Source organism: Thamnophis elegans, chromosome Z, assembly GCF_009769535.1.
Source record: "Thamnophis elegans isolate rThaEle1 chromosome Z, rThaEle1.pri, whole genome shotgun sequence".
NCBI classification, from domain to species: Eukaryota; Metazoa; Chordata; class Lepidosauria; order Squamata; family Colubridae; genus Thamnophis; species Thamnophis elegans.
This window is the reverse complement of record NC_045558.1, coordinates 11,884,834-11,907,951: the sequence shown is the minus strand read 5'-3', so window position 1 is coordinate 11,907,951 and position 23,118 is coordinate 11,884,834. Positions and strand designations below refer to the sequence as shown.

Here is a 23,118-nt window from a genome sequence, read left to right as displayed (position 1 = left end):
AAAAAGAAAACCGAAGGTTTCTCTCCCTTCCTATTGCTGCTGGTTCAAGGAATATGAAGGAGACACTGCCTCTATATTTGGAGGCATCACACCAGTGGACCTATCTTCTTGGAAGCTATGTACTTTTCTGAAATCAGCTAAATTAGAAATAATGGTGTTCTTCACTTGAGGTGTCAAAAAATCCATACAGGTTCTACAGCCTGAAAAAAAGTCTGAAAACCCCAGCTGTATTCAATTACAAGTGGTCAGGGAAAGAGGCAATTATCTTGATATGTACTTATTATCTGTAATTGTAACAGCTGCTAGTTTCTACAAAATACAAGCCCACCAAGCAATTATGCTAAAGTACCGGTAATAAGCACTTTCCCAGTAGGGCAGCAAGGACACCTTAGCCAATCTCTGCGCTAGGAAAAAAGTAACCAAAAATTGTGTTAACACTTGCATGAGAGACCATCAGTGTTCTAACTTTCCAATCTGGCTAACCCCCTTAGAATTTCCTGATGTAATTGGCAGAAGGAATGGCCTTCACAGCCAAGACACTTGTCAGATAAAATCAGCCTGAGAATTGCATCTTGAGGCTTAGGCAAGGCCTCAAGATAATGCAATTTATATCTTGGGGAGTTTAGGACTTGCAAAATCTGATTACTATAAACTCGGTCTTTCTAAACTTTGGGCACTTGAAGATGTATAGTTTAACTCCCAGAAGGCTCCAGTTAGCTAGCTGGCTAGAGAAGTTTGGGAGTTGAAGGCCACTCATCTTCAAATTGCCAAGATTGAGAAGCACTACGATAATCTTGTAAAAAGAAAAAAAATGGTATTGATCTGCCTGACTGGTTTTTTTTAGACAGATATAACCTGAAGGACTGACAAGGATTTGAAGGTGAATAAAAGAACAAAACTTGTGTGCCATTTGCCACCATTCAACACTTCACACGCTATTTTTGATATTGATCTCTTTGATTAAATGACACAGGTTAAATTTAGATATTGATGAGGCTGGAAGTCGCTATCTTTCTACATTATTTCCAGACAAAATTTTATTTGTTATTTCACTTTAGGAGAATTAAAAAATAAATGGTACACCAGAAGCAATCAAATATTTTTGCTGAAAAGATGACATTTGTGTCAAAAAATGCTCAAAAGATGATGGAAGGAAAAGAATTGTAAACAAAGACACTGATGAAGAATGAATTGAGGAGGGGAGAATTACGAGTACAAATAAGTTATAGTAATAAGATGAATCAGTAATATAAAATTAGGTATTATTTTTATTAAAGTATTATATTATCATTCACTGTATGTGCAAAGTACATCTTTAAATTACACAGAAAGCTAATTTAGAAAAACAGTAGGGAATTTAAGTTTTTGCATTACAAACAAGATTAAAAGCAAGATAAAAATTTACAAAAAGAATAAAATGGGATGAGAAATATAAAATTAACTTGGCCATCCTTACTCTTATATATAAATCTAACTCAATGCTCCATGTGTAGCTTTAAAAGAGATTTAGTAAGAAAATATCAAGGAACATTTGAAATAAAATTTAATTTTTTGCCCAAAATCTTCCAATGTTCATTGGTAATTTTGTCTTGTCTTTTTAATAAAATCCCTGATTATTTAAAAAGCATTTATATGTGCATATATTTCTCAATATATGCATATAAATCTGAGTATAAAACTGTAACTAGCTCCATGGTTTGGTGAAGTATTTATATAGAACAATGACATCTATATATCTTATGGCACCACATTACCCAACTACTTTCTCTACTTTTCATAAGGGAAAATCTGTAATATAGTCTTGATATTATAATTTCACTTTCGATTCTTTTGCTTTCAGTGTTTTAGTTACTAGATCGATTTTCTCTTTTAGCAAAGCACCTTCTTTAACATCTGCATGAGCTTGAATATTTTTCACCAAGAAATGCATAAGAAAAAGCTTCAAGCCTTCATGTAGCATCCCCAGTTTGGGATTGTCAGCCAACCTGGAAAATAAGAAAACCATGTTTTAAACAATTTGTATTTTTTTTTTTAGACAATGATACAACATCGTAATGGTTAAGATACTGGGCTAGAGTGGTCCTGCCTTAGGCATGAAAGCCAGTTTGGTGATTTGGGGTCAGACATTCTCTCTCAACCCAATCCACCTCAAAAGGGTTGTTGTCGTGAGGAAAACAGGAGGAAGATGTGTTGGATATGTTCACTGCCTTTTTACTTGTAAAAACAATAAAGGCAGAATGTACATGTAATATATAATAAAAAGCAATACAGTTAGTCCTCAATTTACAAGATTCCATTTAGTGACTGTTCAAAATTACAACGGCATTGAAAAAAGTGACATAACTGTTTTTCACACTTACGACTGTTGTAGCTTCCCCATAGTCAAATAATCAAAATTCAGATGCTTCACAACTGTTCATATTTATTACAGTGGTAGTGTTCCTAGGGTCATGTGATGATCTCTTGCAAACTTCTGACAAAGCAATGTCAATGTGGAAGCCAAATTCACTTAACAACCAGGTTACTAACAACTGCAGCAATTCACTTAATTGGAACAAGAAAGGTTGTAAAATGGAGCACAACTCACTTAACAAACGTCTCACTTAACAACAGAAATGTTGGACTCAATTGTGGTCGTAAGTCAAAGACTACTTGTATTAGATGAACAAGATTTATACAGGTAATCCTTGATTTATGGCAACTAGGGCCAGAATTTCCACTGCTAAGCAAGAAGGTTGTTAAGTTAGTTGTGCTTAATTTTCTTTTTTTTTGCCACAATTGTTAAGTGAATCATTGCAGTTGTTAAATGAATCATCATCGGTCATTAAGCAAATCTGGGTCCCCCCCCCAACTTTGTTAGTTTGGAAGCCTGCTGGGAAGGTTGCAAATGCCAATCGTGTAACCCTAAGATGCTTCAAGCATCATATACGCATGTTGGTTGCCAAGCCAACCTGAATTTTGATCATGTGTTTGTGAGGATGCTACAATGGTTTTAAAACTGAAGACCGGTCATAAGGGTTTTTCTCTCAGTGCCAGTGTATCTTTACAAAGTTGCCGTGGTAGCGCAGTGGTTACAATGCAGTACTGCAGGTTACTTCTGCTGACTGCAGGTTGCCAGCAGTTCGATTCTCATCAGCTCGAAGTTGACCATTCATCCGAGATTGCTAAAATAAGGACCCAGATTGTCGGAAGCAATATGCTGACTATGTAAACTGCTTAAAGAGGATTATAAAAAAAGGTGGTGGGTTGCAGGCAGTACGCCCCGGTACAAGTGTACCGGTGCCTGCCAGGAGCACCGGTGCTCCGGAGGGCCCACCGTGCTGCCCACTGTCCTTATCTGTATTTGAGCTCTTCAGCGCTTCCGCACATGGAGCGTAGGGCACCTGTGCGATGCTCCACCAAGCAGCTGGAGTGTTGCAGAGGTGTCGAAGGAGGTAAGAATGCATACGTGCGTTCATGTGGTGGCCACCGGGCCCCGTACCAGTTGCACCGGAATCCGGGAACCCACCACTGTCTATAAAGCACAGTAAAGTGGTATATAAGTACTATTGCTAAGCAGAAGAATGTCAGTTGAAGACTGCCTGTGTCACTATTTTATGACTTGGTTAGTTAAGTTAGTTAAGCTCAATGCTTCCATCTGGGCTCAGGAGAAGAACTGAGATGCTGTGTAAACACTTGATGCAAAGTGCATCCAGGACTGTTTATTAATTTAAAAGCAAACAAACAAACAAGCACCCTTTTCTAATGATAAAAAATGGCACGAGAACCTCCTACTCAGAATACTTGAGAAGACTTACTTTTCAAATATATGGTTGAGATCTTCTTGTTCCGTTTTTAGGAATAACGCAGACAACACCCGTCTCAGAAAGTGAACTTTTGGCTTATCTAAGTCACTGAATTCAATCACCTAATTCAACAGAAAGGGAAGATCAGATCAAAGCAAATGATCTGGATGACAGCTTTTCATGAAGACTGTCTGCGGGTGCCCAACTCAGCCCGATTCTTCCTAGGCTCAGCAGAGAAGGTGCTGTGCTTGCATGAGGTCCAAAGCACTCTTTCAAAATCATTTTCAAAGCATGCACACTCCTACCATCAACGCATCAGATTGTTTTAAAAATACGATCACTTAGTGTGATATAGTTAACATCTGATGTACATTAATGAAAAAGAAAAGTCAGCAGTATTTTTCCTAAGCTGGCTTCAATTGCTTGAACTTATAGCAAGAATTTAATGTCCAATCATGACTCCATCATAAAAAAAAATCTCACACTTCATAACTTCTAGGAATGTGATAGAACTTCCATTAACTAATGAACAGCCATTTATTTAAACCTTAAAGTTATTACGCTCCGTTAGTTAGTGCAGGTAGTCCTTGACTTACAACCACAAATGGGACCGGGATCTCAGTTGCTCAGAGAAACAGTCTTTAAGTGAGATGTCATGTGACTGCTTTGCTTGTTGGCCACAATCCTGGAACTCCCAAATGCACTTCTTAAATGATCTCACTATTTATTTATAAAACTTATACAGACAATCCATTTTATCTCAAGGTAAAATGGGCGGCTTTCGATCATAAATAATAAAAACTACATAAACTAAAAACGTAAATAAATTAATATGAAATCCAAACACCTACGATTCAATTAAAAGACGGGAAGGACAGGAGCAGGATGGGGAGGGAGGTGGGGGTTTGTTGTTAATCGACCAATCACCTCCACTGTGATGCTCTCCCATGGGAGCCCCAAGTTAACTAGCAAAGACACCTCTTTAGGCTCCTACGGAAGGTCAGGAGGATTGTGGCTGAGCTCACACTGGGGGCAAGAGATGTTCCATAGGGCAGGAGCAACAGAAGAGGCCCGTCTCCTAGTTACTGCCTGCTGGAATAATCCGGTTGTTAATGAAAAGAGTCCTATGTAAGGTAAGGGTGCTCAGTGCCGTGGGGGAGACTCTAGGAGGCCTGGCACAAGCCCCACATGTCTCTATGCTCAGGGGCTGAAAATCCAAGCAGAGTTTGTATGTGGCATGCGCCAGGCCTCCCCCAGGGTACCCAGCACATCTTATCTGACTGCTACATCTCTGCTCTGGTACTGAAAATCCTTTTTTTTGAAATCCAACTACATTAATCATTTACATGTGCAATTGCTTAGAAGTGAGGGAATTTGCTTGAATAAATTTGAAATGGAACCTGGAATAGTGCTTTACAGGCCGCAAAGCCCCCTTTTTGAGTCCATTGTAACTTTAAATGGTCATTAAGTGACTGGCGATAAGTGAAGGACTACATGCAAAATGAAAACCAGCACAAAAAAAGTATATGCTGACATTTTTCCTCTGAAATTTAATGAGTCATATATTCTGCCTTGACAGGAGGAATTACAAACAAAACCACACTATGCGTGAGCTTAAGAGCTGTAAATATTTAAACATTTTAAAAAATAATTTTATTTACCTTGAAGACAGTAAGAGAAAGCCATTTAGTCTTTAGCAGGTGAGTTACAAGATTAACTAAGTTGGAGAAAGCAGCAGCGGACAGGCTTCCCAAATCTCTGATTTTGTCCCAGATACTGAACTGTAATGTGATCTAATTCACAAAACAAAAGCAGGAAGCATTATATTAAAACAGCATTTCACCAGGTCCCCTAAGAGCATATCTAGAAGGATATGTTGGACTAGAAGACCTCAAAAGCCCCTTTCCAACTCTGTTATTCTATTATCTTTTATTTCACAGTTAAACTGACCCTGCTAAAAGTTGCCAAAGATTGACAGCCACAGGAAGCGAACTTTTACGAGGGGAGCAAGTCCTCCCAGTCACCATGAGGCCAATGAGTCACCATTGCTTCTGAGTGCAAATCAAGGTGCTGATAATCATAGGAAAAAAAACCCTTCATGCCTGGATATGTGCAGGACTGCCTCTCTCCCAATTTTTCATGCCTATGCAATCATGTCTCACAGGTTTTGGATGTTCCAAGTCCACTAATGAAAGAAAGCCACCTTATGGGACTCAGCAGGCATGCCTTCTCTCCTGCAGTACCCCCCCACCCAGGGGGCCCCAGAACCTGTTGGCTTTTGGGAGCTTAAGACCTCAGCTCCTCTGGTTCAAATGTATGTGTAGTCTTGTCATGTACTAGTAATGGTGTAATACTGTAGATCTAATTTGATCAGGTTTTTTTTAATGTTCTAAAGATGGTTTCAATTATTTGCAGGCCACCCAGAATCATCAATAAGTATCTGGCTCTAAAAACCAAATAAATAAAACAAATGCATCACAGCACAGGCGATATCTCTTCATTTCCAAGCGCTTTTCCTTCTCGCAAGAACTACCTATTATAAAAACAGGAGACAGCTATATAAAGGATTCAACAGCATCAAAGGGAAGAAGCTGGCTTTGTAGTGCTCCCTAGTCTCAAATTATATTGTTTCTCAGAAGGCTGAAACAGAGGTGAGAACACAACCTGGCCTTTGGTCTTTCTTTCCTTTAAAATATATTTAGGAATCTGAGAAGAGAGCTGAGATTTGGAGTGAAGGGGAAGACAGCGACCTTTCTGAAATTAGTCTGAAAACTCCAGCTGCAGAGATGCTGAGCATTTCTGCACACAAAGTATTGTGCAGCTCAGCTCTGTAGCTCTGCCACATCAGGGTCTTTTTTTTGGACACGGGGAGATTTACAGACACATAGAAGCATTCAATACTTTTCTTTGCTTCTAGAAATTAATGGCCTAAAATAAATATCTTTAGAAGCCATAGGTTTATTATTTGATAATATCCTTTCTATTCTCAGAATGTCAAATGTATAACTGGCAAAAAAAAATTAAACAAAACAAGTTTTGCACTCACCTGAAATCGCTTTTCGTATTCACAGAACTTGGCAGATAAATGCGCGTAGAAGGGATTGTAAGTATTCTCTTGCAGGCAGCAATCTATGAGAATATGGACTATCTCTCTCTCCTGTTGGTCTTTAAGCCGAAGCCTAATGCAAAAATTGTCATAATGAAATCCCATTTTCTAAACTTTTTATACAGAAACATTCTAAAAATTGTTTTGCCAGCTTAAGAACTATTAGTTCTCAGTTTGGATCAGGGATGTCAAACTGGATTGCTTTGAGAGCTGGATCAGCATTGTAGCTCTCCTCCAAGGGCCCCTGAGGGGGAGGGGAGATGGGGCAGATACTTCCTGCAGCAATCTGCCGGCCGAAAATGGGCCATGGGTGTGTATGACCCCCACCCCCTGCGGCCCATTTTCGGCAGCAGAGTGCTTCAGGAGTCCATGGAGTCTGAAAATGGGACGGTCCTTTGATATTTCCAGACCAGCCCTGTGGGCCACACCTAAGCATCCCATGTGCCTTAAGTTTGACACTCCTGAACAATCTAGTATTTGTCGATCAAACCTGGCAATTTTTAAGATGTGTAGCCTTCTCACTTCAGAAAGGGGGGGTTCTATTTGGGTAATTTTTGATCTGTTGGATTTCATCTTCCTTCAGGAAGCCCTCTAACTGAGGAAGGTTTTTGACTATATATACTTAAAATGCATTTTGCACTGTGAATGTTGCGTATTTTAAAGTGTTGTTTTGTTTATTTATCCCCTTCCCTTGCTTATTGTAAGCCGCCCGGAGTCCTTCGGGAGTAGGCGGCATACAAGACCAATAAACTCAACTCAACTCATTTCCAATGGTTGGCTAGAAGTGAGTAGAAAGTGGATTTCCAGCTGACATCGTGGCAATATCAGACACAGGGAACGGGTTTCCATGTTCCCTGTAATGACTTCCCCCTGTTGGTGGGCTCCGAGAGGAGCCAAAGCAGCCTTGTAGGGGTGGTGAAGAAAAGAGGGGCGCCCTGTGTGGTTGAGGAGAAACACGGTTCTCCTATCTAACCCGAGTTTTTTCCTTCTCAGCGACATCAAGGAGAAGAGACAGTTTAAAGAAGGCTGCCACAAAACTGGGACAACTGAAGAACAACAATTAAGACTGGTCCTGGAGCGAAATAGGTGAACAGTGACTGGAACTGGAGGAAGAGGATTTCTTTTTGCCTTAAACTTAACCTCAAGGAATAATTTGGAACTATTTACTCAGAATTATTTGTTAAAGCGATGTCTCAGCATTCTGAGAAATATCAGACTGGAAGAGGAAGACACAAGATAGAAAAATAATAAATTTTGAAATATATAGAAAATTGTACTCTTACATCAGGAAGCTATGGTACTGGGAAGGCATTTTAAAATGCTGGAATTATTTACCAATAAAACTTATTCAGTTTTTATAATTGATTTATAACTAAAATGACAATTGCCGATGGTGATACTGAAATTTAAGTTGAGAGTGCCACCTGCTAACAAAAGGAAAAACTACAAGCCTGGAAATACTTATATGAGAAGGAGTGTGAAAATATTTACTGGATTATTCCCAACTACCCCAGGATTACTAAAGATTTAAATATGAAAATAGGGAAGCTACTTAACTAAAGGAGCTCCTGAAGACTTTTGATAACCTCTGGGACTATTCAAATGGAACTGACTGTTTACCTTTGGGATATAAAGAACTGGGATTCGAATTGGAGATACAAGAATACCTTTAAAAGGGAAATAGGGGCATGGGAAGAAATCCTGGAAACTAGGCAGTGGTGGAGGGTAGAGGTGGGGAAAATACTAAGATTGAACAGCCAAGAAGAAGATGTAGAAAGAGATAAAGATCTTAGAGAGGAATATGAGAGACAAATCAAAAAGAAAAAAAAAACCCATAGCAATTAAGTTATTGAAGCGGGCAAGTGATGATAGATAGATGATTTTACGTTTTTGGTGTTGTTCTGATTTGCTTTGCTTTTCCTCTCTCTCCTTTCTTTTCTTTTTTTTGACATAAATAGAAGTTAAGATAGGATAGAAAGAAAATATTTTCTAGCGAAGGATGATATGATGATCTCTTCTGTAAGAGATAGAAATAAGAGAAAAGGGGAATATTAGTGCATACACTTTTATATAATAAAATAAGAGCAATCATAAGAGAAAGCTTGGAATAATGAGAGATTGCAAATTTATATAAATATGTATTACTATTAGAAATAAACCAGTTGGTTGAAAGTAATAACTGTGACTAATGCTATTAGCTTTGTTTGTATTAGAATGCATGGTACCCAGGTGCCACACTGTTCACATATTGATATGCTTAAAAAAAGAAGTGGGTACAAAGAAGTGGGTACAAATATTTTAATTGAAGAAAGAATGCAAGGGTTATAGGAAAGAGTCCAGTTTCATTCATATTTAAATATCCTCGCAATCAAAAGAACTGAAGAAAAAGCTCCCTTAATTTCCAGATTAATATTAATCACTCTGACAGAAAAAAGAAGTTACTAGTGGCAGTTACCAAGGAGAAACTATCTTCCAAGTTTTTCTAATTCCTAATTGAGGGTGTTGGGAATCTCAATCCAACTAATTATATAAATATAATCAGCATTAATGAGACCTCACTGGCTGTCTCAGCAGAAAGTCTGGCAGGAATGAATCATATTTCTTCTCGCAGAGCTGGACCACAAAAGAAAATCAGGAACAATTGGCAGGAAAAAGTCTTAACTTGGGCAGTACCTGTTCTGTCCAAAGAAGCCTGATTTAGCCTTCCTGTCAAAAGTTTGGCAGTACTAAAATCAATTAAAATGAAAAACGCTTAATACTACAATGCAGTGTAAGATGCACATATTTTATTTTTTACTGAAATGAACTACCTGACTCTTGTTAGAACATAAGTGCTCCACTTTATACTAAGCTATGTTTCAGTTAGATCAACTAAGTAAAACTTGCAATTTAGAACAAATGCCATAGAAAATTCACTGGGAGAGTATCTGTCAAAAAGATCAAAGAAATGCAATTAACTTCTAAAGATGCTTGAAAGTATATAGAAATAGATGTATAATCATGTCAAAAATCTCAATATATAAATATATTTGCAATTAATGTTTTATGTCTTTTACTGCTAAACTAAATATTACCAAAGCTTAGTCAGTGGCTTAATTTATCTGTAGCTACAGCTGTAGCCTCAATTTCTTTATTCAGCAGATACTTCACAGGTTCTTACACAATAACACATTTAACAGTGCTTTGCCTCTTAATCTATAGATCTCCTAAGCCCATTTGTGTATATTTCTTAACCATAAGCAAGTTCTCACATATGTAGTACATGAATATAAAAACTGGCCTAGCTGACCCAGAGTTTAGCTTAGCTGTTCTTAAGAGAAAACGTAGATCTCAGTCTTGCCTAGGCCTGGAGCTAATTTGTTGTTAGCAACATCACTCCTTGTTCTCGTATTCTCTTTCTTGGCCTCAAGCAGGAGAAATCCTGTTTTTTCTATCTCTTGCACCCACTATAGTTGTAGATTTTGTTGCGTTCCTGAAAATATCTTCATCTGCCCTGATGAGTACATACTTACTTCAAAAGTTTTTCAAAGGCATCCAAAAAATCTGCACTTGTCATCAAGATGCAAAATATATTTCTCCTGATATCAGTATTCATTCTCTGCTTACGAGCAAGTTTTAGAATCTTTGTGCTTACCTAGGTGGTTAAGAAGGAAATATTATGTAAATTATTAATATTTTATTTTTAAAAATCATGTATTTACAGGCAATAAAGAGCAGGAACAAAGTTAACAGGGAGGCTGGTGTGGTATTAGCTTATCCCAAGCTATGTATTATAAAGTAGGTTCTAGACAGGAGTTTTTGAAAAACAACTCCAGGTATGTGCAAGATCTGTTTTTCTGAACTATTCTTGAGAACTCCAACATGCCGATTTTTCTCCAGGCCATTTTGATGCAGTCATTCTTGGGGTGAAGTAGAATGTAAGTTTTGCATGTTTGTAACGAACACAAACACTGGATTCATGTGTCATCTTAAATCATAATGTGATTTATTTGGTTGACTTTGGGTAAGTGTTTGTCAACAAATCATGGCTAAGACTTCTCAAGCGTGCTGGTAATGGTGTTTTCAGCCAGATTTATTTATTTATTTATAAAATTTATATGGCCGTCTAACTCACAGTGACAGTTTACAGAAATATAATTATATAATTATTGCAGATGATTGCTGAGTGTTGTGTGGGCATTCAATAATAAATACAGCTGCTAGCTTTCAACATTTAGATTTGGAAGAAAAGCAAATAGGGATATTTAAAGGAAAAAAAGTGGTTGGCGTTAAAAATAGGAAGACCTTATTCATTCTTTCAACTATGTAAGAATGCAATATTTTATACTTCAATCACCATTGAATACAATTTGAACAAATCAATTTCCAAGGAACTCTACCACCATCATATTCATTCATGATATTAAAATAAAACTTACTAGAAGAAAGAAAGCATAATGTATTTAGAAACTATTTAAACCATACTGCAAGAAAAATATTAGGGAACCATTACCTTTCCCACAGTATTATTTGTTAGTATTTGTTCAGCTTTGTTGCTGTCAATCATTGGAGTGCCACTCCAAGAGGACCCAACAATCCACCAGCGACCAACCCGATCAGCTGTGAGGAGAGATTCCAATGACACCCGAAGTTGAGAGTCTTTTCCGGAACTACTATTGTGTGTCTGTAGGGGGGAAAAAAGAGTGTTCACACCAACTTTTTTCCCCCTGTTTTTAAAAAAGATATTTATATTGAAGGCTGATCAGTATGATTACTGTTCAACTTTCCTATATACAAATGTAACCAAAAGTCCAAGGCTGTGTTTGATTTGACCCTGGGCTATTTTAAAATAAATTAACAAAACAGTCAGTCGATTCAGCTCCTGCAAACTTAATTCTATTTTATTACAGATTTATGTTAATAGGTTCAAAATCTTCATTATACTATCAGTTCTTGTTTAAATCCTATTAAGAGAATACACATTTTTTAAAAAAAGGAACAAATATTTTCTTTACTTTACCAGTGTTCTCAGCAGTTTTCGTAATTTTTCAACGGGTTCTGGGTCATAACCAGGAATTTTCCTCATGTCATTATTTTTTAGTGCCAATACAATCTCCAACATAAAGCAAACCTTTGAAAAATATATAATATGCATTATTATTCCAAATACGATTTTTCCCCAATAGATATGAAAAAGAGAGTACAGTTAAGCCACTATTCTAAACTAAACTCCACAACTATATTAAAACTTTCCCAACAAAATAAAACATTTCATTGAGTTTCTCCTCCAGCATTATTTTACTAATTTTAAAAAGTATTATTTAGTAGGGGATGTTCAAAGCTATAATGTACCTCAGTTTCTGATGACTGCACGGAAGTTATATTTTACAGTTTGGATTAATGTTTCTATTACTCATAACATCCCTAAGCTTAGCCTTGTTTTTGTACAGTATAATCACTAAGAATTATTTCTTTTAAGTAAGTCAATGTCTTTTCGATGCAATCTTCAACTAAAAAAAGACTAACAAGACTGATCCACCTTATCAAATGTGTTGGGGAAAGGCCTGAAATAATGAAAATGTTGTATCTGAAAAGCTAAGTATTTACAATGAGATGTATTTTACATTTTCACCCATCTCATAAATAAGGTCATCCATGTATCACCAACTGTGTTACTAAAAGGAGAAATAAGATCTCCAGATTTCTTCATCTTGCTACTGGTCTCCCAACACACTTTGATGACAAAGAGATATAGCTTTAATATTTAATCACAGACAGGAAATAAATCCCTTCAAATTGTATCTCAGTAAGTACAAACTGCATTTTCCCCAATATAAATACATTAAAAATCCTGCCAAATTCTCCTCTTAATAAGAACGCTTTAAAACAGTGTTTCTTTACCTTGCCAACTTTAAGATATGTTGATGTCAACTTCCAGAATTCACAGTTAGCAAGTTGGCTGGGGAATTCTGGGAGTTGAAGTCAACATAACTTAAAACTGTTAAGGCTGAAAAATACTGCTCTAGAATTATTTTTTTAAAAAATGTATTCATACCCTTGACTGGTCCTGGAATTGTTTCCCCAATTCATTTGCTTTTTTCTGAACCTCATTGATAAGTTCCCTGATTCCTAGGGCATCTTCCTTCCTCAAGGAAAAGCCCACATTCTTCAGCAGCACGAGGATCAGTTCAATATCCTTCCCAGAAAAAGTGCTAACAAGCTTCTTTAAGATGTCAAAGATCAGCACTGAATGCACTACATAAAAATTATACAAATTAGCAATTAAAATCAGCAAGTTCTCGCATTCTTTTCCTTCGACTTCGCTTTTGTAGACATCATCAAATTTCCTCACCACGGTTTCCAAAAAATGAGCACCAACCTGGAATAGATTTACATACATGCAAATATAAAAAAATACAGTTAAAGCATTGCCTGGTTACATCTTTATTTCAAAAAGTAAAACCTAACAATATACATAACTAGTGTTGTGGCCATAAATTGCTAACCAGAAAAAGGCATTTATCTTCAGCTTTGTAAAATTTATTAAAATCTACTAATCAGCGACATATATCAATAAAAAATATTTATAGCTCAGTGTTGAAATGAGGGGCCCCGAACTTGACTGTTTTCTTGCAGGCGTTTCAAATTAGGTAACATCACCAGTGTAGCAACGTACTCTATTCAAATTTTTAGGATTTGCATAGATATGTTATTAAATATTGTACTATCCTATCATTGTACAGGTAAGCCTATGTTTTTTCAAAACTTGGAATGCCTCACAAAAAATACTGATGAGCACAGCATTGGATTGAAGCATTCCTATAGAGAAAAAATAGGTGGATAATTTTTTAAAATTAAGCCACAAATATGGAATTTGCTACAATTATGGTCATTTAATGAGAACCACCTGTATTTGATACTATTTTATTCTTATTTGCCTCTCTATTTGCGTTTATAATCTGTGAAGTAAACTGATTGCAGGACTTCCCACTCAACATTTTCAGCTTTGTAACTTAGCAGTTCTTTCAGTAGCATTATATTTACTGTATTTTTCCTGTAAATTTCTTAAGTTCCTGTAATTGTCTTTCCTGTAAGAGTGCTTCACATTTGACATTTGAGGCAAAAGAACTGTTTTGATGAGTAAATTATTGCTAACTTAATTTAATAAAGGCTAGGGCTAGGAATTAGAGAAATGGGGGGGGGGGAAGTGACTTTTCTATCAATATGAAAAATCTTCATCTTTTCATCTGATGCCTAAATAGCTATTCCTTGTAAACATTTTTTCTTGTATATTCTGCCAGTCTACTAAGCAGTATTCAAATCGGTCACATTTGAATGAAACCTTAATGTTTCAAAACAGGTACCAAGATAATGAATTTTATAGGTAGTCCTATAAATTCGTTTAGTGTCTGTTCAAAGTTACAATGACACTGAAATAAGTGACTTATGACAATTTTTTACACTTACAAACGTAGCAGCATTCCCATGGCCACATGATCAAAATTCAGATGCTTGGCAACTGACTCACATTTATGACGGTTGCAGTGTCTTGGGGTCATGTGATCACTTTTGGTGACTTTTTGATAAGCATGGTCAATGGGGAAGTTAGATTCACTTAACAACCTGTTACAAACTAAACAACTGCAGTGATTCATTTAACAACTACGGCAAGAAAAGTAATAAAATAGAGCAAAACTCACTTAATAATTGTCTTGCTTAGCAACATAAAATTTTGGGCTCAACTTGGTCGTAAGTCATGGAGTACCTGTACAACATTACCAATTTGTGTATGACAAATTAAAGAATTGTGAAGAAAAGTTACCTCAATTCCCACAGTTTGATGAAGAACACTAACCAAAAGGACATGCTCCAACAGGAGTCTGGAAGGCACTGCTGATTCCATGACACAAGCACAGATAAGAATATCTGTTAATGTTTCATTCATATCTTTTCTACTGTTTGTCATATACAGTTCTTCCAACTGCCCGCTGATGGAGGCTAGATTTGATTCGCTCAACCTAGTGGGAAGCAATCATATAAGAGTAAAATTAAAATCTGTATTCTCGTATTACCATTAGCAGTCCTATTAAATACTTCCATTACAGATATGGGTGCTTAAAGTATATTTTGATGTATGTTTGGATTTTCCTCATTTTAATATGTAAATATGCATTCCATCTAAATCTGGTCTGAGCCATTTTTTATGTGTTTATATTTAGTCCAATTTTTTTTAAAAAGTGTGTTATTCAGCTCTTCCTGTTGCATGGTGTCTTTCTATATGCAGCCTAATACAGGCTTTTTAGTACACACTATTTACAAATATGAGATATTCTGTATGAAATGTTTACTCTAAAATGATACAGGTAGTGCTCAGGTTACAATCATTCATCTAATGATGGTGCTGAAAAAATCCGGTTCTCACACAACTCCACTGTGGTCATGTGATTGGGCCCTTGGCAACTAACTCACATTTATAACTGGTTTTAATGTTCTATGGTCATGTGATTGCAATTTGCAGCTGTTTTCTGCAAGCAAAAAATACCCATTTAGAAAAATGAATTTGCATTTATGACATCATATGCTTAACATCCATGGTGATTCACTTAATGACCAAATTGCTTAATAACCATCATAAAAATGTTGTAAAATCAGGTCTGATGTAACATCAGAAAGGTCCTAACTCAAAGAGTACCTGTAGATGCTTAAAAAAACAATCATGACAAAACCTTGAGGATTCTACAATATGGGCAAAGATGCAAAGAAAGAAGATGATCCATAGCAAAGTGCATGGACTCAATTATAGTAGCAATTGTTCTGTTGGAAGATTTGAAGGACCAAGATGGGAACAGACCCCCCGGAAACAGTTTATATCTATCTATCTATCTATCTATCTATCTATCTATCTATCTATCTATCTATCTATCTATCTATCTATCTATCTATCTATCTATCTGTCAATTTTAATAGATTTGTATGCCGCCCAATCCCGAAGGACTCCGGGCGGCTTACATAAAAGCAGTTTAAAAATATTAAAAAATATTAAAAACACAAGACAGAACGACTTAAAAAAACAAAACACAACAGCACAAATAAAAAAAACAAAAAACCACAAATATAACAAAGGCAACAGTAAAAATATTGGGTTTCTGTCATGATGGACTCTTGTGACGAGCCGATTGACAGATGATGGAAGCAGTTAGCTTCCTCCCATAATTGGGGCTTACCAGGGGTTGTAAAAATCTAATATGTATGTATGTATGTATGTATATATGTATATGTATGTATGTGTATGTATGTGTATGTATGTGTGTGTGTGTGTGTGTGTATGTATGTATGTATGTATGTATGTATGTATGTATGTATGTATATATATAATATATATATTAGTGTCACAACCCCTGGTAAGCCCCAATTATGGGAGGAAGCTAACTGCTTCCAACATCTGTCAATCGGCTCGTCACAAGAGTCCATCACGACAGAAACCCAATATTTTTACTGTTGCCTTTTGTTATATTTGTGTTTTTATTTGTGTTGATAAATAAATAAAGGGAGACTAGTATAGATCTATTTCAAGCTATTTAGCTCTCATCAGCTAGCCACACCCTTACTGGGTGTCACAACCCCTGGTACTAATATATACCTTCTTCCCTGGCTTCAGCTGATAAGGAGGAGACCTGTGGCTTGATGGCTAAGACGTTTGCCTAAGATGCAATACAGCACAGGTTCGAATCCCAGTAAGGGTGTGGCTAGCTGATGAGAGCTAAATAGCTTGAAATAGATCTATACTAGTCTCCCTTTATTTATTTATCAGTACAAATAAAAACACAAATATAACAAAAGGCAACAGTAAAAAAAATATTGGGTTTCTGTCGTTATGGACTCTTGTGACGAGCCGATTGACAGATGTTGGAAGCAGTCATCTCTGACTTGAAGGCACCTAATCAATCCAAGTACAGAGGAATTCAGTGAATGGCATTATTGCAAACTAGACTAAAGGATATAACTAAGTCTATATCCCTTAATGTCTTTAATTTCTTTGGATTATGTCTTTTTTTTGCTTAACATTGCTTTTGCTCCCCAAAGGAAATAGCAATGATGCTTATCTCACCTAAAGAAATTTCATTCTACTATTTAAATGTCATTTCACATAGTGCAAATTCTTCCATCAGGAAACCATGAAATGTAGAAATATAGGATGCGAGATAACTTGCTTGCTAATGAAACTATGAAGCTTGCATTAATGAAAGTAACCTGTGCACTACTCATATACTGCCTTAGTTACTGTATTAAGCTGTGGGGTACTGAATATGTAGTCCTCAACTTACAACCATTATTGAGCGCAAAATTTTTGTTGCTAAGTGAGACATTTGTTTAAAAAGTTTTGTTCCATTTTATGACTTTTCTTGTCACAGTTGCTAAGTTGTTAAATTAGTAACATGGTTGGTTTCTCTATTGAGTTTGCTTGCCAGAAGGCTGCAAAAGGTGATCACATGACCTCAGACACTGCAACAGTCATAAATATGAGTCAGTTGATAAGCGTCTGAATTTTGATCATGTGACATTAGAATGCTGCAATGGTCATAAGGGAGGAAACGGTTATAAGTCCCTTTTTCAGTGTCTTTGTAACTTCAAATGGTCACTAAACAAATGTAAGTCAAGGACTACATGTATTTGAAGGTTTTAGATAAATTAGATCCATTATTCATAAAAAACAGTGAAGATGATCAAGAGGTTTGAAGTCAAGTTTCATCAAGAGAGATTGAAGACCTTAAGAAAGTTTTGCTTGTAGAAAGAAAACAAGAGGATAGACTACCACTTCCCAACTCATACAGAAGGCGTTCAAGATATTAGTCTTAAAGGAAGATTCTGGTTCAATGTTAGAAGAATATTTTTAATTGTAAGAACAACTTGAAAGAGAAACAATTACCTAGAAACATGGTGTCAGCCTCTGCTTTGCTATTGCTTCGGCTGCCATGAAACGGGGAGGGAGGGCATGGTATTTGGGAGGGGTTATTAATTGTGCTGGAGGAAGGTTCTGGAGCTCAGCTGCCTGTCGGACTACGCATGCGTAGGAGATTCCCGCCAGGACTAACCGACATTCCATCTTCGTGATGCCTTTTGAAGTTATCTCACACCTGACACTTGGGAGAATTATGATTCGACTGTAACTGTGATGCCAAGGGGTGGGGAATGGGTTATTCTATATATCAATCGCTTTCGCGCCTAAATAATCAGTCTTTGCTTCGCTATGCCTTTAATAATTTATAATTAGTAAAAGTACACTTGATTTCTACCCACGGAGTCTCGTGGTCTTCTTTCCTAATTATCTAATGGAGAGGTTCTGACACATGGTGAGTAGGATGCATTGAAGCAAAAGGTAGATAGTGTTGGGATTTATTTTGGATTTTTGCCTGACTAGGAAATTGGATTCTATTGGCCTTTCCAACTTAAGTTCTGATGATCTAAAGAAGGAGTGAAAACAAATCAGAATTGTGCAAATGAGATCAGGCCCCTATGCTTTCATGAAGTACGGAAATTAGCACAATTTCAGTATTACCTATTAATCAGACCTTTTACGGTTTTCTTCAGTCTTTCCAATTCTTCTTTCTTTTTGGAATCTATTCTCTCTTCGGAAATTCGCATTTGAGGTGGAACATACTTTACTGCATCTTGGTTAGGATTCTATATAAAAAAAGACAAACTTGTTTTATTAAACAAATTAATGATTAGCAATGAAAATGCATCTTTTTTTTGTACATTATCAGTAATGAGAATGTTAGTGCCACTCTTACATAATAACTCATATAACAAAATAACACTCCTAAACCTCAAACTTAACAAAGGTAATCATGAGAAATGCACAATCTCACAATGTGTGTGCCTAAAAGGTCATAGAGATACTGACTCCAATTGGAGTTCTCATTCATTTTACTCAGAGTTGTTTACTTTATTATTGATTCCACCTTTTCAAAAATATAAACCTCGAGGCAGCAAAAGGACCTACCCCTTCTATCTCATGTATTTTTCCACACATCTCTGTAAGGTAAGCTGGGCTGAGAGTGTGTGCCTGATTCTAAGTTACCCAGATGCTTTCACGCCTAAAAGTAAAGGTTCCCCTCGCACATATGTGCCAATTATTCCTGACTCTAGTGGGCAGTGTTCATCTGTGTTTTCAGCATTGTCCGAAGACCTCTCCGGGGTTATGTGGTCGGCATGACTAAACACCAAATGGAATGCTGTTACCTTCCCACCAAAGATGGTTCCTATTTTTCTACTTGCATTTTACATGCTTTTGAACTGCTAGGCTGCAGAAGCTGGGACAAGTAAGGGGAGCTCACTCCGTTATGCGGCGCTAGGGGTTCAAACTGCCAAACTGCCTGATCAACACGCTCAGCGTCTTAGCCTAAGGGAGGACTAAAACTCCCAGTGTCCTGGTTTTACACCAGCCACATAATCAGGGCACTAAACTGGTTCAATACTTTGCCACTGGGGGTGTAAGGATCTTCAACCGCCTTTACTACCACTTCACCTCAGGCCTCCATGCTTGGCAGTTCAGTTTTTCAGGCATGGCAATATTAAGATTTGCCGATTTCAACTCCGAGAACCCTCCAGCCAGCTCTTGGCTGGACTCCCCTTCTTCGCTTTCGCTTCCTTCCTCCGGGCTGGAATCCCCGGAGCTTCCCACTTCATCCTCATCCATCTCTCCCGGGCTCAGGCCTCCTCCTTCTTCGGTCCCGCTTGCTTCTCCCTCATCGCCATTCTCGTAGAGGCCTGCGAAAGCGGCCTCGGATTTCAGCGCTCCCAGCACGTAATCCAGCCCGTCCCGGGCGAAGCTTTGTGGCAAGGATGCTGCTGCCGCCGCTTCCCCCTCTTGGCCGCCACCCGCTCGCTGCTTTTTGCGGCGCTTGTGGAGTCCCAGTTGCCGCTCCAGGCGACGGATCTCCCGATCCTCCGCCTCGTTGGCAGCCAGCAGGGCTCTTTTGCGAGTCGCGGCCGTAGCGGAGGGAGCTGACCGGGGCTGAACCTTGGCCGGCGGCTGAGCCTTGACCCGCGGCGGCTTCTTTTCCTCTCCTTCTTTCCGTTCTTCTTCCACCGGTGGCGGCGGGCTCCGCTTTCTAACGGAGGCTACCTTTGAGCGGAGCGGGCTCTTCGCTTCGCCGTTGACGATCAGCAGCCGCTTCCGCCGCCCTCGCTTCAACTTGCGCTTCTCTCGCTTCATTTCTCGTCGATTCCTGCGGCCGATCCAAGCCGGCTGCTGAAGGGACCCGGAGGATCCGCGATCGCCACCGCCATCGGGCCCCACCGCGGCCTCCACGAAGTCTCTCACCGACAGCCCCAGTTTGTGGAGCTTCCCGATCGGCGACGGCTTCGTAGGCCTCCCTCCGCCTTTCCTCCTGGCGGACTGGCTGCCCTTAGCCGACGACGAGGAACAGGCCCCGTCCCGCTTCATGGCCCAGGCCGCGATCGCCTCACGATCTGGTCACACACTTGTCACACGTCGCGGCTCGTGGGCGCCGCCATCTTGGGAGCGGGAGGAGGGGCTTAGGGCTCGTGAAAGGAGGCGTTTGGATGGCGCCCCCCTGTTGGAAAGCTGAAGCCTTTGATCAGAGACCGTCAATTCTGCAGCCTTCTCAATGATCGCTGGGAAATGTAGTTCAAAATGCCTCAAGGGGTTATTGGGCTACAGCTTCGCAACAACCTGTTCTTCGCTCATGGGATCCTTTTTTTGAGCCCTTATGTAGCGTTGTGATCCCCCCCCCCCATTGGATGGACGTAAAGGTTCTTTACAACCTGCTCTATTTATGCATCTGAAATAATGTTTCTCAACCTTGGAGTTTAAGATGCGTGAACGATAACTCCCAGGATTCCCCAGCCAGCATGACTCACTGACTAAAGCTATTTCACATAAAGATTATTAGATAGATAGATAGATAGATAGATAGATAGATAGATAGATAGATAGATAGATAGATAGATAGATAGATAGATAGATGGAAGGAATACTTTTATTGGCCAAGTGTGATTGGAGGTTCCACCACAAAACCGCGTTTGACTAAAGCGCACTCGACGAAACCGCGTAGCTGATGTCATCAACAGGGCGACAACAGCGCGGAGACCACGCTGTAAACGCTAAACCTAAAATTAACCCCTAAACCTAAACCTAACCCCCCTAAACCTAACCCTAAACCTAACCCTAAACCTAACCCTTAACCTAACCCTAAATCTAACCCTTAACCTAACCCTAAACCTAATCCTAATCCTAACCCTTAACCTAACCCTAACCTTAACCCTTAACCCTTAACCTAACCCTAAACCTACCCCTAACCCTTAACCTAACCCTAAAGCTAACCCTAAACCTAACCCTAAAGCTAACCCTTACCTTAAGTTGAATCGGCTTGCTTTCAAAGCGCTATTTAAAGCGCCCTTCTTTCTCTGCGCTTGCTGTTGTCGCCCTGTTGATGACGTCAGCGACGCGGTTTAATCGGGCGCGGCTTAGTCGAGCGCGGTTTTGTCGTGCCACGGTGATTGGACATACAAGGAATTTGTCTTTGGTGCCTATGCTCTCAGTGTACATAAAAAGACAAGATACATTCTTCAAGAATCATAAGGTACAGCACTTAATGATAGTCATAGGGTACAAAGAAGCAATCAAGAAACAATGTCAATATAAATCATAAGGATATAAGCAACAAAGTTACAGTCCTGCATAGCAACAATGAGAAAACTAATAGTAATAGTAATGCAGCCTTAGTGAATAGTTTGGCAGTGTTGTGGGAATTATTTGTTTAGCAGAGTGATGGCGGGGAAAAAATGTTCTTGTGTCTAGTTGTTCTGGTGCAGAGTGCTCTACATCATCATTTTGAGGGTAGCAATTTATGTCCAGGATGTGAGATGGCTGTAAATATTTCCACAGACCTCTTTTTGACTCGTGCAGTGTCGAGGTCCTCAATGGAAGGCAGGTTGGTAGTAATTGTTTTTTTTCTGCAGTTCTGATTATCCTCTGAAGTCTGTGTCTGTCTTGTTGGGTTGAAGAACCAAACTAGACAGTTATAGAAATGCAGATGACAGATTCAATAATTCCTCTGTAGAAGTAAATTAGGGAGTTGAAGTCTATGCAGCTTAAAGATCTCCAAGGATGAGAAACCCTGGTCTAAACTACCGTATTGAAAACTAAAAAAGTGGTACCTTGAAGGGGAGCACATGACCCTCTTGAAATACACTAATTCATTAGGCAGAAGCTCCCAACAATCCTTAGGGAAATGATTAGAAGTTTAGCCATGAAGGCTGCCAACCAGCCAAGCATATGAATTACATCGGTTCATATAATCTTAAAGTTCAGACAGAGGCACCAAAGGAAAGGTTACCTTTCTATCAGCATTTAGTAAGATTCCAAGACTAATCTGCCGGGCTTAATTTTTTCGTGACCTGTCAAAACCGCGGTCCACAAAAGCGCGCTCGACGAAAGCGCGTACGTGACGTCATCACAGCGCGATGAAAAAAATTAAAAATTGAAATAAAAATAAAATTAAAGCAAGCCGATTCACATAAAGGTAAGGGTTAGGTTTAGGGTTAGGGTTAGGGTTAGGTTAAGGGTTAGGGTTAGGTTTAGAGCGTTAGGGTTAGGTTTAGTGTTAGGTTAAGGGTTAGCGTTAGGTTTAACGTTAGGTTAAGGGTTAGGTTTAGGTTTAGGTTTAGGGTTAGGTTAAGGGTTAGGTTTAGGGTTAGGTTTGGGGGGGTTAGGGTAAGGTTTTCGCTTTAATTTTACATTTACCGATCACAGTGCGATGTTTTCGTTGCGCTGTGATGACGTCACGTACGCGCTTTCGTCGAGCGCGCTTTTGTCTACCGCGGTTTTGTGGTGGAACCAATTTTTTGCCATTTATTTGTTTAAATGTTTATATGTTTGTCAAAAAAAAATCATTCTCCTCCTCTCCCTACTTCATAAAACAGGGAATATTGTGTCTCAGGCACTTCCTGTGGCCTCAAAAACTATGGTGAGAAGTTATGGTGAGAAGGCTCTGAATTGTTCAGCACCCACATTGTTCTGTATAGCACAGTTAAGAAGATTTATTTATCAAACATACACACTGTCCGTCTAAGTGACTCTGACTAGCTTTACAAATACAAGCCATAATATCCACATAAAAATAGACAAATTCAAAAAGATGAAGTTGAGCTAAAAAGGTGGAGAGAGCAGCCTCAAACCACCAATCATCTCCAGGGTTGCTCATCACTATTGGATCCCCT

At 38.6% G+C, this 23,118-nt stretch overlaps 1 protein-coding gene across 1 annotated transcript; it reads right to left on the bottom strand.

Annotated features, from left to right (window-relative positions):
- Positions 1-1,248: 1,248 nt before the first annotated feature.
- On the bottom strand, positions 1,249-20,416 carry NOM1 (nucleolar protein with MIF4G domain 1). The gene is made up of 11 exons (XM_032237038.1): positions 19,400-20,416; positions 18,428-18,552; positions 14,693-14,888; positions 12,926-13,249; positions 11,891-12,001; positions 11,384-11,554; positions 10,404-10,525; positions 6,832-6,964; positions 5,447-5,578; positions 3,798-3,907; positions 1,249-1,985 (listed from the first exon to the last, which is right to left on the bottom strand). Exons 1-11 carry the CDS (start codon positions 20,318-20,320, stop codon positions 1,808-1,810), a joined length of 2,523 nt encoding a protein of 840 aa, XP_032092929.1. The 5' UTR covers positions 20,321-20,416; the 3' UTR covers positions 1,249-1,807.
- Positions 20,417-23,118: the final 2,702 nt, after the last annotated feature.